This window comes from Trachemys scripta, chromosome 2, assembly GCF_013100865.1.
Source record: "Trachemys scripta elegans isolate TJP31775 chromosome 2, CAS_Tse_1.0, whole genome shotgun sequence".
NCBI classification, from domain to species: Eukaryota; Metazoa; Chordata; order Testudines; family Emydidae; genus Trachemys; species Trachemys scripta.
Window position 1 is genome coordinate 247,100,894 of NC_048299.1, and position 16,213 is coordinate 247,117,106.

The 16,213-nt window shown below is 42.9% G+C and overlaps 1 protein-coding gene across 9 annotated transcripts in view; it reads right to left on the reverse strand.

Moving 5' to 3' along the window:
• Window positions 1-13,359, reverse strand: part of UBR5 (ubiquitin protein ligase E3 component n-recognin 5) — a 142,022-nt gene extending 128,663 nt beyond the window's left edge. For all 9 annotated transcript variants that reach the window (XM_034763408.1, XM_034763414.1, XM_034763411.1 and 6 more), the window contains exon 1: window positions 13,054-13,359. In XM_034763408.1, the coding sequence (XP_034619299.1) occupies window positions 13,054-13,115 (62 nt within the window). In that variant the 5' untranslated portion in view covers window positions 13,116-13,359. The remainder of the gene's footprint in view (window positions 1-13,053) is intronic.
• Between the last annotated feature and the right edge of the window lie 2,854 nt (window positions 13,360-16,213).

Genomic DNA, 16,213 nt, shown 5'->3' on the forward strand with positions numbered 1-16,213 from the left:
TCAGATATAAGCTGCCTGACCCTGTTTTGACTGAACCACTGGCCTTGCACGGTGGTGCAGTTTTTCAGCAGATATTAAAAACGCAGGAACTGGCCACTCCTGGGAATAATACCTTTTTGCAGGAGGGGGACTGTTCTGATCACATTACATTCTGGCTGCCTATTTCCCCCTCTGTAACAACATACAGTATTAGATACCTTAAAATGGTTTGCAACATTTCTATATACTGTTAAATAGCTTCAGAGTTCTATCCAAAAAGGGGCACATTTCAGAAGTGGATGAAAAAGTCCTGACAGCAAAGCCTGTGAAATGCTATATAAGTAATATATTTTCGCAAAAGGAAATAAATATACAAATAAGATGGACCACTATGTGTCCGGAAGGAAGGAAGGAAGGAAGAGGACCTTCTAATAAAATTAAAAAAAAAAAAAAAAAAAAAAAGTACTTTTTAAAAGGTTAACCAGGAAAGGTAGGGGTGGAAGAAAAGGTCCCCACACTTTGCTTCTTTATGCAGTATAAAGGAAGCCTGAAATTTGGGGAGGAGTAATTTTTTTCTATTAGAAATTCAGATTTTTGTCTACCCTCTTTAACCTGGAAGACTCTACAGGCAATTGTTATGAAGAAGAAATCAGATACAATATAAATGAAACCTGAGAGAGGAAGCTATTTTTATTTGGAATGTTTAAACCATGTTGTGTTTGGATAACAGTTAAGAAACACTAGAGAAAAGTTTCAAAGATTTGACATCTTCAACCCCTTAATATTAAGAATGAGAAAGCTCGTAATCCATATTTCAGACCTATGAGTGCAGCAAAATTAGGGAAGAAAAACAAGCAGGTTTTGGGGTCAAGTTTTCAGGAACTTTACACAAAATACAGAAGCCAATTTTCTCCCCTTCTGCATGTTACCTATGAAGACTGATTTAAAATTTAATCTAGTTGTAAAAATTGAACAATTTTTAAATAATTTGTAGGAAATCTTCATTTTACCTGTTTGTTATGTGGCCAGATTCTCCGCTTACCTAAATAAATAGTAAAACTCATTGACTTCAGTGATGGCAGAATCAGGCCAATAGCTTGTGACCAAGGAAGTGCCACTCAGGTAAATGCATTAAGGTGGCTAAGCATTTTGAGGATTGTCTTAAAATAAGTTATTAGAAAAAAATAGTGCAACACAGACACTTGTGTGTACATATTAAGTAGTGTCAAACTGCGGGGGAGGCGGGGAAGGTTCATATTAAACTCCAATTAAATTATTTGTTTAGTCTGTAATAGCTCCCAACCAGCGTCAGGGCCTCATTGCACTAAGAGTTTGTAGAAACATACAGAAAGACAATTTCAGTCTCAAAGAACTTACAAACTTACAAAAAGACAAGAGATATAAAATGTGGGTATAAGGGATATAGCATATAAGTAGTCAGGGCAACAACAGCCATAAGTGTTGTAAGTTTGTGTTTTTATATACACACACACACACTCTGAACAAAGACTTGAACCTACTATCGCGCTGATGATTTTATTTATATGCTATATCCTTCTTCCCAACCTTTTATCTTTTTTGTGATCTATTTTCATGACAAGGACTTCATTTTAGGTTTAAAGGATATTTTGAGAGAGTTCCATTCCAGGTGGATAGGAAAAATGTGTTTCATTCCAGGGGCTAGTTGGGGGAAGGAAGTGGGATAGGAAAGAACTGTTCAAGCAGGAGTAGATAAAGTGTAGGGAACCTGAGGGGGAAGAGAGAAGATGGCAAGCAAAATAATAAGCAGGGAGAATTAGATTAGGCAGATGAAGAGATGCTGCAGTGGGAGAGGTTCAAGATGAAGAGGCCACCAACTACTAGCAATACAGCCAGGGCCGGCTCCAGGCACCAGCTTGGCAAGCAGGTGCTTGGGGCGGCCACCCCGTAGAGGGGAGTCAGGTCCAGCCTTCGGCAGCAATTCGGCAGACGGTCCCTCACTCCCACTCGGCGCGAAGGTCCTCCTGCCGAATTGCCACCGCAGATTGTGATCGCGGCATTTTTTTTATTTTTGGGGGGGGGCTGCTTGGGGCAGCCAAAACCCTGGACATGGCCCTAAATACAGCACATGAAAAAAGAAATCCAGAATCTAAGTTTGAGCTGAGTGAATGATGTCAAGAGGCAATGCAGGATCCTCCTGGCTATTACTGCTGATTCCCATTTGGAGGGGAGGCTGCCGAGGCTGGTGTCCTAGGAAGTGGTGAAGATGTCTGTTATACATTAAAGCACTATTGTAATACAGTAATAATGATCCTAAATTACCCACATCTTTGGCTGTGGCTGGTACTGGCTGCTTTGAGTAAAGAGCAGCAAACAGCTTGTGCATGTTTTTCTCTACACAATATTTTGTATTAAAAGATAAACCTGAGAAACTAGGAAAGTCTCACACCTTCATGCTTTCATCTGCTAAGTTACACTTCTATTGTCACAAACAAAATCAGCAAAACTGAATGTCATAGCAATAAAACAGTAGTGATGGATTGTGATTGCTTCTGTTGACTAAGCAAAGAGGTATTAAAAACAGCAAAACATTTTGAAAACTCCCTCTGTAATTGGTATTCTTTAGTAAAATCATTTTAGCTATGTATGGTATTACAACAAATTCATTGCAGCGGTCTTTTAAAACTCGCAGTTGCAGGTTCTCCCTGTACTTCTCCTACAGTTTGACCAGCCTTTTTTTTAAAAAAAAATAAAAAAATAAAAGGCATTTGGGAGCATTAAGCTATTCCCAATTTAAAACATTTTTGAAAAATACAAAAATGAAATGAGAAAACCAACTGGAGGAGGAGGGGCAGAAGACACTTTGGAAAGATCATTTCTGACAGGAAAAGGGAGCTGGAGCAATAGGGCATAGGGGAGAGTCTGAACCAAAAACCTGGAAAAACAAACATAATTAATTTCCTCAAATTATTTTTAAATCTACAAATAAATCCTTAGGAGTAATTTTACAACATAGTTTTGGTGGGGTTTTTTGGGTAACAATCTTGTCCCAATCCACATCGATCAAATTAATAAGTACAGAGAAAGACAATGCATGCAAAATATACCACTATCTTAATCAAAGGCCCATTTTGTAACTGCAATAAGATGAATTGTGTAGTAGTGCTGATAAATGCACAAACTGTTTGCATTTGAAGCATTTCTATCTCAAGCCTTAACACACCTAAGATGTACAGCCTGTCATGCCTTAAGATTTAATTATCAAAACTTGCCAGGGGAAAGGGGGGCGGGGGGCATTCTCTCATTCATCAATAGGAAAGTTCCCTTGGCAAATGGGGACCAGCAACAACAGAATGAAATGCAGAATTGAGACTCTTCTAGCAAAGCAGAACTCTTATGTTTCTCAACAGGCATGGTAAAGGCAAACTCCATATTTAAGCCCTGCTCTGCAATTAGATTCCCACACAGGCAGTTTTTTGAACTTATGTACATCCAACTGCAGCATCAGAACCTCAGTAAACATTAGTTAACGATGGATGATACAAAAGATGGGGCTGGTCAGCAGGATTCAGGAACTGCATCTTAATAAGCCTCACAACTTCCCCAACAAGTGCTATGTTTGAATCTCAGATGAGTTGGAGGTGAGGTGCATTTGTAGTATGGACTTGGAGTAAACAGATTTAGCTCTTCAGCAACATGTTTCAAACTGTGTTACAAATCTTTAGCGTCACTTCTTTTGAAGGTAAATGTCATATCCTATGTGGTTTAGGTGTCTACAACTTGTGGTTTTCACATAGAAGCCATTCAAAAAAGCAAAAATGAGAAAAACTTCAAGATTAAAAGAACAATCCTTCAGATCTTGATTTTGTTTTGGAATAGCTAATCACCATCCTGAGCATTATGCTTGTATCTTACATCTCCTTCCCCACTTTCTGATTTTGTCTTTATAGATCAGCATTTTAAACCTGTTACAGACATCATCGTGCCACATACAGGACCTAGTTGTCTTACAACTCAAAATGCGCGAATAGTAATAAAGCCAACTACACATTTATTTATCTATGCTGTTGTATAAGCTTACAAATTACCAGTTTAAAACAATCATTATGAATGGAGGTGCTTCTCACATTCATAATTTTCAGAAATTTTCCATGTTTTGTCTCAAAGTAGGTTTTTTGTGCATAAAAGTTAGAACAAAATCTTGTTATCTGTCTTTTGAATCCGTGGGATGGTGCAGGTAAAATATTTCTCCTGCTTAAAAGGCTCTGCAAAAAAAAAAAAACACGGGGGGGGGGGGGATTAAAGTTTGAAAGCGGATACTTGGTATGCAGGTGAGCCATTGCTTTAATAAATTATTTCAAAATTGCTTAGTGACCATACAGACTCTTCATTTGAGAGGGATATTGCTCCAGGTTAGACACAATGCAAATACATGCACAATTTGAACCGCACACTTCTCAAACTTGTTAAAAGGCAGTCTTTGCCTAAGTTGTTTGTTGCCTCGTAACTTCCATCTTCTTGTCCCCAGACAGCCCCCAATCTACTCATTCCAGCTACCTAAGTTTTATACTACTGCCCACCACTGTAGTATCTGACGCCCAGGTATTTAGACTAACTTCCACTAAAGTCCATGGGAGTTCGGTGTCTAAATCCCTTTGAGGTTCTCGGCCTGAGTGCCTTCCATGTAAAAAGTTTCTTGCAATAGAGAGTCTCTGGCATGGTTTTTAAAAAAATTCTGTGCAATTTAAACCATTCTAAGGGGCAAGGAGGCTGAAGGGCTGATATGTGGTGGGGTGGTAAGAATAGGCTATAATAGGAATGTTTTGAGAACTTAACTACTGAGGATGCTACGAGTGCAACCACTATAAAAAACGAGCACTCTGTCAATTAACCTGAACCTCCATCTCTGAGTGATATATATAATACATATGCCCTACATTTAAGACAATATTATAAAGTCATAATTGTAAAAATAAGTACAGCTGCAATGTACTGGAAAACTGTAGTATTTAGGTATACTGTTTGGGTGAAGCAATGTATAATTTACATTTATGTAAAAATTTATTTCATTTTTGTATCTACTATATCCCTCTAAATAGACTTTCTAGATATTAAGAACATCTGATCACACAAAATCTGTTTTAAGCCTAACTTGTGGATTTATGGCACCAACTTTATCATGTTACAAATTCATTCAGCATGGCAACTAAAGCAACTGTCATCAGGAATTATTTTAACATATGACTACATACTTAGTATGTTGAAACTAACCACATTAGTATATGTTATTAGTTGGTTATAAATTTTAAGTTTTACAATGAATTAAAACATTGCAAAAATCTCTTTACTAGTCGCAAAAATCCTACTTTTGTATATGATCAAAAACTGAGTATTTTTCTGACTTACATATCTATCCTCAAGATGTGGCAAATATAATCTCAATCCATTGGGCTAATCTAGCAAGACTAGTAAACACAAAGTCTGATCCCAAAGGCAATCCTAAAACTGAAGGGTGGAGGGGAGGGAGGACGAGGGATTGGAGAATGTGTGTGACCGGCCTGCTACCCTGATAAATTCTTCCTCTGGCTCTGCTCAGCCACTTGCACCTTAGACCACACTTTAGGAAGAGTATGCATAGCCAATTATGCATGTACTGTCCTCAAAGTCAAATCTGGGGTGCAGTGGCTGAGCAGAGCCTATTACTACTGACATTTAAGAAGAGGCCTTCTCCCCCCAAACCTCCATTCCCATTTTCAATCTCAAGTTTGAGATGCCACTCAGAAAAAGAATTCACAGTTTGTATATGATCAGACCAGAAGTTTGTCCTTGAAGGAGTTACAATACAATGCGACTTCACTTTTAAAAAAATCGTTAACAACTTAAGTGCTAACATGACTGCAGAAAAGTTGCATCAACCATACTTGACAACCGAACTAGAGAACCAAGTTGTTCATGGACAAGTGTCAACTCAAAGTTTTTGTTTTTTTTTGTTTGTTTGTTTTTGTAGTCTGAGGCTAAATCTACACTAGAAACTTCAAAGCACTGCCGCTGGAGCTCTCCTGCGGCAGCGCTTTGAAGTGCGAGTGTGGTCACACGTGACGGTAAACCACCTCCACGAGGGGAATAGCTCTGAGTGCTGGGAGCTGTGCTCTTGCTGCGCTCAGGGGGGGTGATTTTTCACACACACCCTTGAACCAGCAAGTTAGAACGCTATAAAATGTAAGTGTAGACAATCCCTGAGCTTCTGTACAAGTCCTTTACATTGTAAATTTTGTGACTACAGAAGAAAGTGGAGACAGAGCTTTCTGAATATTTTAACTACAGTAGATTCTATCAAGAGTACAGCCAATAATAGCTAAAACCAAGAAGTTGGTGAACTTGCTACATGACTTACCCTTAAAATAAAAAGATCATAAGCCCTAATGCATCAGTGCATAAGTCAACAATGGATTTCAACCTATGGTACATGGACCTCTATGGGTCTGCAGACTATGTTTAAGATTTCCAAAGAGGTCCAGCACCTCATTCAACATTTTTTAGGGGTCCACAAATGAAAAAAAGGTTGAAAACCGCTGCACTAACAGCTTGGAGTTTGGACAAAACTTCTCCTATTGGCAGGCTATTCCACAATTGTACATTATAGAGATTCTTGTAACTTTCTTCTGGAGTATCTGGTACTGTCTGACCACTGTCAGACAAGATACTGTGCTACACAGCCAAAGACCTCAATTGGTACAGAAAGTGCTCTAGAACACAAAGGTTCTCATACTCCTGCCTGCAGACCACTAGCAGCCTGAAGTGCTGGTGGTCATATGGCTTCTTGTCTCCACTTCCTAAATTGCATCAGGGACAACTACAAATATACTGAATATGTTCTAAGTCAGCAATTGCTATAGTTGAAAAGATGTTGTGCAATCATGAATGGATGAGATGATCAACATGAGTATCCTTATTAAAACACAATTTACCCTATGAACGAGCTTGAGAATTCCTTCTACAAACCATTAAAGAGTTTCAAGAATTTTATCTCATCTTCAAAACAGTTTTATTATGCAGTTGTTTGTAATTAAGTACTGTTAAACCTTTTGGGATAAAAATGGTGGATTTTGGCAACAAAGACTGGTAAAGGAAAAAATTCTACAAGTATGCAAAGATCACTTTCTGGAAACGAAGCTATTATTATTAGTATTAAATTAATCCTTATATAATCAATTACATACAAACTTGGATCTGTTACGGACAGGATAATACATGTTTTATTGTTTACTGCTTAGAAACATAAGCAACAATCAATGGGCAATACCTAAAAATGGGTATGAAGCATTGTAAATAGAAGTTTATCATCCCACATCATCACACTGTATTGGTTAGCTTTCACAACATACAGCTGTCAGTAAGAAATCAACATCCTTGATCTTCTAACAGTAGCATTATGATGAGTTTTAAACATAAATTTCTAATTTGTTTTTTCAAAGGAAGGGATTGTTCCAAGACAAAGCTTTCCAGATACTGATACTTTCCTCAAGACAATAAATAGATACAGTAAAACCTCAGAGTTACAGACACCTTGGGAACGGAGGTTGTCCGTAACTCTGAACAAGACATTACAGATTTTAGCAGAGGAGTTGGGGCTAGGCACCGCCAGGGCTCCCGGGTTTTAGATCTGGGCAGGAGGGGAAGGAGAAAAAGAGCGCTGGAGCACCAGGGCTTGGGGCTCCATTTTGGTTTCAGCCCTGCAGAGGGCGCCGGGATCGCAGCTTCAGCCTCTGCTCCCAATTTCGGGGAAGGGAGGGGGCACCAGGGATTGAGGCTTCAGTCCCACCACTCTCCTCCCAGTTTCGGCGCCAGAGGAGTGTTAGCTATGGGGGAAGGGAGGGAAGTACTGGGGCTGAAACCGGCATTCCCCTCATAGCTAAAGCCCTGATCCCCAGTGCCCTCCACACACACACCCCATACCCCCGGCTGAAACCAGGAGTGGAGCTGCAGGGCTGAAGTTCCGATCCCCAACACGCACCACACACACACTCACTCAATCCATCCCTGGCATTGGTGTCGCCCCCCTCCCCGCCCAACCCCTCACTGAAACCAGGAGCAGATTCACGGGGCTGAAGCCCTGAGCCCTGGCACCCCTAGTGGGGTGAAGCCAGGAATGGAGCCAGGGGCTGAAGCCCCAAGCCCCAGCTCTCCCCCGCCCGGTCTAAAGCCCTGAGCCCCACTGCTCCCAAGGGGCAGAAGCCCCAAGCCCCCCCCCCCCCCCGCTCCGCCTGTAGCCCTGACCCCAAACACACACCCTGCGGCTGCAGCCCCAACCCTCCTGAGGCTGAAGCCCCAACGCGGTACAGTATGTGTTTTTTTCAGTCTGCGCTGTTGCCTCATGGAGCACTTCCGGTTTCACAGGGTGTCCAGTAAACCAGTAAATCCATAACTCTGGTGTTCATATCTTTTAAATACAGTAGACCTTCAATGTTATATCATAACTTATTACAGGAGGCAGACATGTCATTCCCATTAAAACCTCTGGATTAAATGCATATGGGATTAAAATTTAAGAGACTAAATAAATCCTTAAAACAAAATCCCAACACACTTACTTGCAACTAAAGCTTTGTCTACACAAGAAAGTTACAATGGGGAAAAGGCCAATTAGAGGTCATGGATCCACCAGTTCCCTGCCTCTGCCCAGATACCTTCTCTGCATCAGTGAAGGAGTGCCTCTGGCGCTATACTCCATGAGGTACACACTGCATCAATTAAAACCTTACAAAGCAAAGGGCATAGTTTACCCCAAGTATATTAATATCTTACTGCCAACTGTCACAGTAGCTAGGCACTTCTTTTTTAAAAATTAAAGCCATAAACTATTGTGTCACCTGTACTCTGCAGAAAAGAAAATTTCTAGATCATCAAGTTGCAGACTGCACCTCGAATTTTAATTTTTCCTATTTGGTCTGCAGAGGAGAAATTGTTTGGGAAAATCTCCAAGTCACCTATTTTTCTAACAAATATACTACTGCTCTGGAGAAGCTTCATTAGTTCAATTCATCCTAAACAAAGGTGAGCAAACCAGTTAACCATTTCAAAAAATGAATCCTAATACAAGCCCCACATATTGCCTTCCTTTTAATCATCATCTTGTACTTTTTCTTCTCCAGAATAAACAGCTTCTAGTCAACTACTGAATACCTTGAACAAGTTATTTTAACAATACTTCAACTTCTATGAGACAGTACTAAGGGACACCATCAAGGTGGACTCTAGTTATTTTCAAAAAGAAAATTAAAAATCAATTTCAGGTACTACAACTGTTCAAGTCCCCTTTCCAATTTTTGTGGGTTCTACAATCATTTCTTTAAAAGGTATTTTCCTTTCCCCTGTTATTGGGTGAAATGCCTATTCAGATAAAGGGGAGACTAATTATGTTGGGGAAAATTAGTGCAAACTATTCGCTAACTGCAGTCAGAGTCAAAGTAAAAAGATTTTTCCTCACATTTCAGGTGTTATTTGTAACAATAGGAGGTAAAACATTTTCAGAGAACTGTGCTTTTTTAATTGACTTTGCCTCTGATATATTATACTTGCTGCTCTAAATTTACACTGGTTAAATGCCTTATTTTAAGATCTGAGGCCATCCAAAATCTTGATTCACAGGAGAGTTACATGTGTAAATTCCTCATGCTTCAACAGGTAAATATTTCCCAAATATAAAGTTTAAACAGCGGATACTCATCCATTTATGATTTCAGGAGAACATAATATAGGGGTTTTTTTTGCACAGAGTATACAGTGGGCTGTCAAAATGGAATTCTGCTCATAAAAATCAGATCGAGAAGCAATTAGAAGCTGCAGTGGGGATGCAGAAAAGTGACTTTGCCTGCTGACAGTATTCATGGTAGAAAGAATAGCAAGTCAAGAAAAAGAAAAGCAAACTCTATAAAATGGAAAAAAAGATATGGAAAAGCATCTTACAGCTCAACCGGAATTTCTAAATGCATATTTATGTGAAATCAAGTATAATGCTATCTAGGCCCTGTTATATCATCACATTACAGCGGTAAGTAGTACTGCTATAAACAAAAATGAATTGGCATTTCCTGAATAACACCCGCCACACAAATCCTATTTACAAACCCCTTTGAATTCAGAGTTACAAGTTTGATCCACATTTACCACATATCTAGTAAAATTATGTTTGTGAAAAGGATACTTATGATTTTCTGCTCAGATCAAGACGACACTGGATTCAACAGAAGTCACTACTTAATAGCACTTTTACAGCTTTTTTTCTATATATTAACCACCACATTTTTGTGAAGCTTTCTATATCAAATAAAAATCTTAAGGGCTGGTGCTGGGGTAAAATAAATTTAGGAAGTGCTAGAAGGACTGAAGGGTCATATTCAGTACAGATAACTGGGGGTCACACACTTTGTAATACTTGTAGACAAAGGTTATTGCATTTGCACATACCAGGGGCTTCTTGAATTCCTTCATTCCAGGCCACAAGGTCCCCGTGTGCCATTCTGCCATCCATCTCTTTCAGCAGCTCCACACAAATTCCCCCAACCCCTCCCTCATGTTGGGACTCTGTGTACCCTCCTATTCTACCACTACAACCAGGGTCCTTCAACCTCCTCCCTGCCAGGGGTCTGTGTGCCTCCCACTCTCCATCTTCCCATACCAAGCTCCCCAATCTTCTCCCAAGGCCAGCAGTCAGTTCTCTGTGCCCTCCCATTACTCCTTCCCCCTATGTTCTCCCCACACCAGAGGATCCTGTACACCCTCCCCATTCATCCTCCCACATTCCAGGATCCCCCATTCTACCACCCATAGAAGGGGCTCTGTGCATATCTGCTTTCCCCATTCCTCCTCTCCCACCATAGCAAGGTACCCCACACTTCATGCCAGAAGGGGTTGTGACCCCCCCTCATTCCAGTGTCCCCCATTCACCCCACCCCCAAGGGCTGTGCTCACACGCCTATTCCCCCCACTGTTATTTTTTCTTGTCTGGGAAGAAAGTCATTCAAGGTATTAAGATGTTAAACTCTGCTGGGAGGACACACAGAGATGAGCCAGGGATATTGTTATGCCGGATGGCATTAATGGGTGCCATCAACCTGTTGTTTGATCTAGAAATAACTGCAGAAGTGCTTTTCTAATTGGATAGCTGAGACGCCATATGTCTGCCATTTTTCCCCTTTCATTTTCCCCCCAAATCACTAGAATTCTGGCATTTGACCCTTGGCACTTCTCCTGTTATTTTGGAATTGATCAGATGTGGTGTTCTAAACTTACTGCATTACCGAGAAACAGAGAAATGCAGGTTGAATGTAAGGCCTTCAGCCAATAAACAAGACAGGTGATGTGTTAAAGAAAAACTTGGAGCGTTCCTTCAATACACTTGAAGCAATGTGGGTAATTACATGCTGAATAGCGGTCTCATCATATTTTTTAAAAGCAAGCTGGCTCTTTCAAGATCAAAAATCTTCATAAACCAGAAGTTAGGTGAAGAAATGGAAATATCCCAGCAGAGTATCAGTGCTCACCATTTTCCTCCTCCTGCAGGAAGCAACTGCATGCCATACATGAAAGCCTTATAGTGAAGGAGGTCAACCTCCCAGCAGTAGTTAGGCCACCTCTTTTGGGAAGCACATGATAGTGTCCTGTAAGATGTGTCACCAGGTCACCCCAAAAAAGTTACACCCAACTGACAAGCTTCAGGTCACGGCCCTGTTTTATCACTACAAATCTCTCCTCTCTGTTTAAGGTCAAAGATAAAGCAGTTTGGGTGAAATAGGACCCTTACAATGGCTTACTTTGCTCATTGTAAACATTAAGACCCTGAATCTCAGATGTGGTTTAATGGAGGCATTTCAGCCCTCTCTCGCTTTTCCTACTCCGAATTACTCAGTGAGACATCATCATGGAAGCAGCCTAGATCTATGCTCAAACCTGGGAGGCAGCAAAGGACGGAAGTCCAGATCCAAAGGCCCAAACAGCCTGATTAAAAAGAAGATTACTTGGATTTCCACCCTATAACGAAATCTAGGACTTCTCTACTATTAATCACAAACAATTTGACAGGGAATTAACATAAACTGAGAATTTATCAATTCAGATCCTATTATGATTTTATATTTGTGAAATTTACTAGCTGCAGAAAACTATTAATAATGATTACAGAGGAAGACAACAGAGAATTCTAAGATGTCTCACACCTCTTGAGATTTAAATAAAAGATTTTCTTCCTTCCTCAGGCCTGTTTTAGTTTCTTCATAACTTGCATTTTTCTCACCATAATCTAAAATATAATTGTAAAGTTTCCAAACACCAGACTCAAAGATGCAATGTGTTTCCATGTCTCTCTCCTGTCTCTCTTCCCTGCCTGAGCCACCCACAACCAGCATTTTATAGCACAGCCCTTTTCAAACTAAAAGCCTAAAACCTAGTACAGACATTTATATTTATCCCACTTTATACTTCCCTCACTGTCCTTGAGTATGTTCCATCATTTTCACCCCCTACCTCCCAACTGCATCATCTGTCAATTCATCGTTGATTTATATGGACAAATTTTTGCTCCTCCTCAGCCCAGGAGTAATTATAACCCACTTCTCACATGGGGAGCCTGGTACAACCCCGGTGTCCCCTGACCAGTGAAAGCTGGGCAGAGGGAGGCGGGGAAGGGAGCGAGACACTCACTCGCAGAGGTCACAATCCCCCACTACCCAGAGTTTGCGGTGCCCGGGGACTATAAGGAAATGACCACGCTTTATACCGTGCAGCTAGACGCGTCCCCGCACAGAGAGGGGGCGGGGACACCACCCACTGGCTATGGGGCGGGAGGGGGGGGAAGAGAGTGGACCCATCCCTCTGATACATTGGACACCGGGCAGAGAAGCGGGTTAACTCTTCACCGGCCCCGCAGATACCCACACGGCGAGGCTTCCTCCCCTTCCCGGAGCCCCGTCACACGCCGCGCTCCGGCCGCCAGACACATGGGCCCGGCCCGGCCCCTCCCCTCACACACGGGGGCCGGGCCGCGCCCCTCCCCTCTCCGTCCCGCGTCGCCCCTCAGCCACATGGGCCTCCCCTCACCGATCATTGAGCTGGTCCTCGGTGCCCGGCAGCGGGTGCACCACGAAGTGGATCGATGTCATGTTGCGCTCCCCCCCAGAGGCAGGCAGAGGCCGGGCACACAATGGGGGTGGGGGGGAGCTCGGCGTCTCCCCGGGGCGGCGGGGGCGCTCGCACCCGCAGGCAGAGTCCTTCCCTCACCACAGCGACGCGACGCGGAACGGGGTGCGGGGGCCCGCGACGGCAGCGCCAGGAAGAGACTTGCTCCGCGCCGCACTCACACACGCACCGCCATCTTAACTTCCAGCGGCCCCTTCTCCATCCTCCCTCCCCCCTCCTTGCGCCGCGCCGGGTTGGGCGGGGCGTCGATTGACCGACCGCGATGTAAGGCGCGCGCTTACTGGCGCGTGGGTGGCCCATCGGCGGTGTGTCTGTAAGGACGTAGCGGATTGGGCCAGTGAGTCTGTAACGCGTGATTACGTCGGACGTGAAGTTCGTAGAGACCACATGCTCCTGGGAGACGCTGCGGGGGGTGGGTGTGGGGTTGCGGCGCGGGGGAGGGGAAGAGGGTGCGGCTGCGGCTGCGCGCCGCAGCAGCAGCCTGGCGCGGGGAGCGCGCGCCGCTCACTATGGCGGAGGGGAGGCCCAGTGTCCTGCGCGCGGCTCATGGCGGCAGCTTGAGGCCTCTCTCCGGCCTAGGCTGGCGTGTCTGGGCGCTGGGCCCGCCGCGGTCCTGCCTGGAGGGCGGTGCCGGCACAGACAGGTCGGGTTCGGGGCCTCCGCTCTGCATCTGCCTCGGGCGGCGTCTGCCGGGGAACGCTGGGAGCCCAGGCCGGCCACGGCTGGAAGGCGCTGCCGCACGGGAGTCTGCTGCCCGTGAGGGGCTGGCTGTCGGCAGCAGGGGCCGGGCTCACGGTCCCCTCTGCCCGCCGGCGTCTAACCTCCACAAGCGGTAACTAACGGCACTGACAGTGGTGTCTGGGCGCTTAAATACTTGTGAGTGGACCAGGATAGCGATTACAATCGCCTTTGCCAACTAACCACTAGCTAATACAGCCGACAACTGATTCCAGAAGAGCCCTACGCTCTGTCTTGGGGTGTCTTGAAGACTTTTCCAACCAACAGGGTAGCAGGGAAGAATACCCTTTCTTTCCTTGCCCCAAGCAACTGTAGTGTGTGGCCAGTTTAGCTCTGTTTCAGTCATGTGAGCTGGACTGGGAGGGTGAGACCGAAACATAACTAAAGCGGTGTTAAAAGCCATCCACAGCTGCTTTGGAAAGGGGAGCGATATTCAGTCGTGAGTGTGGTTTGAGCCTGAGATGTTGCCTTCCCAAGTCAGCATCTAGCCTAAGTTTACTGTTGCTGTACTCATTTGTAAGGATCGAGAACTGCAACTACACTTGCAAAGACAGCAAGAGGGCTACTTTCACCAGCACTAAATTCAGTTAAATCGGATTTCCATCCCCACTATTACAGACTACATGTATTTTCAACTTGTGTAGACAAGTGCACTGACTTGTCACAATTTAAAAAGCATTTGTTTAAAACATTTAGATCACTAACACCCTGGATTACCAAAATGGAAAATTTGTAATTTAGTTGGTCAGCAGTTACAGTGCTTGCTATTTTGTTAGTTTGATCCAAAAAAGTTTCACTTTGGTTTATTTTTGTAATTGATCATGCTTCCATGCACCAGGACAATGTTGCAATGTGTAGTTGCAAAATCACAGGACTTTTTAAAAATATATGCATTTCTACAATGGAATATATGTGTGGTCTCCTAGTCTAGTGTGCAATTTCCAACAGCAGCCAGAGCTACGGCTTTCAGAGAGTGGTTTATGAAGCCTGCAGTTAGCATATGTGCAGGGGAGATTCCACATAGTTCTCAGCCTGATCTGTTAAGTATTGACTTAAGCCTTAAAGCACAAGATTTAATATCCCCTTCCAAAAATTATCTTTAATGATAACTGGATATTCTTGATCTCCATAAATATCCAATCCTTTGTATATATTAAAACAACCTTCCTCTAGCATTTAACAAAAGGGTGTTATAAAAATGTCTTTACAAAAATGAAGTTTTGTCCAACTCTTTAACATCTCATCTACATAATGATTATAACAGTCTTGGAGAGCCCAGTTGTTACACTGGTCAAAATATATATCAAATTATTGTAAGATAGTGATTCACTATTTTCAAGAGAATAAGTAATGATAGGTAAGGTCAATTTCTTAATAGGCTATGCATTTCCACAACATTTCAGATACATAACCAACTGCCCTAAGTTATAACAAGTGATTCTAGATCAGATGTCTGAAGAAAACATTTAAAGATTCCCTGAAATTGAACATTTCAGAAGTATTGATAAGATTATCTTAGTGAAGTCTGTGGTTCGATTTTCTTCGTAATGTCACAAATTAAAGAGCAGTCTTGGTTACATCTTAAAGTTATCTTCTTTTGCCTTTCTCCATCCTTTTCACTCCTGCACTGAGAGAGAAATTTCCTTTTTTGTCTCTTCCCCCCACCCCCCTTTTGAAGTGCTCACACTTCAAGGAGTAGGGGGAAATGTTGCAAATGGATGTCTATAAAAAGAAAGCACAGTGCACCTGATCATTTTCTAGAGAGAACTGGCCTTCTACTAGTTAACTTGTTTCTTCAGCAGGAACACTAACTCCCCTCCTCTGCTGATATCTGGGAGGGTGTGGGGTGTCAGACCAACAGGGAACAGAGAGAACACATCTCTGCTTTGGGCATGAGCTGTCTTCTAGTAATGCTACTATGTTGTTAAAGGAAGCTTTCCCTTAGTGGAATGCGGGTGCTGCAGTGAACCTGAGCCCTCCAGCTCCTCCCAGTGACAGGTTGGTCTGATCTAGCTCCCATACTTCTCCATCCCATCAGTTGTTTGTGGCATTAGCCTGCCACTGCTTACCAATCTCCCTGAACTTGGTGTGAGGGGGAAAATTCAGTAGTGTGCTAACAGTGCTATATTATATACACCTCTGCCCTGATATAACATGAATTCGGATATAACGCGGTAAAGGAACGCTCCAGGGAGGCCAGGCTGTGCACTCCGGTGGATCAAAGCAAGTTCGATATAACGCGGTTTCATCTATAATTCAGTAAGATTTTTTGGCTCCTGAGGACAGCGTTATATCAGGGTAGAGGTGTATTTGCTTTCTCTGC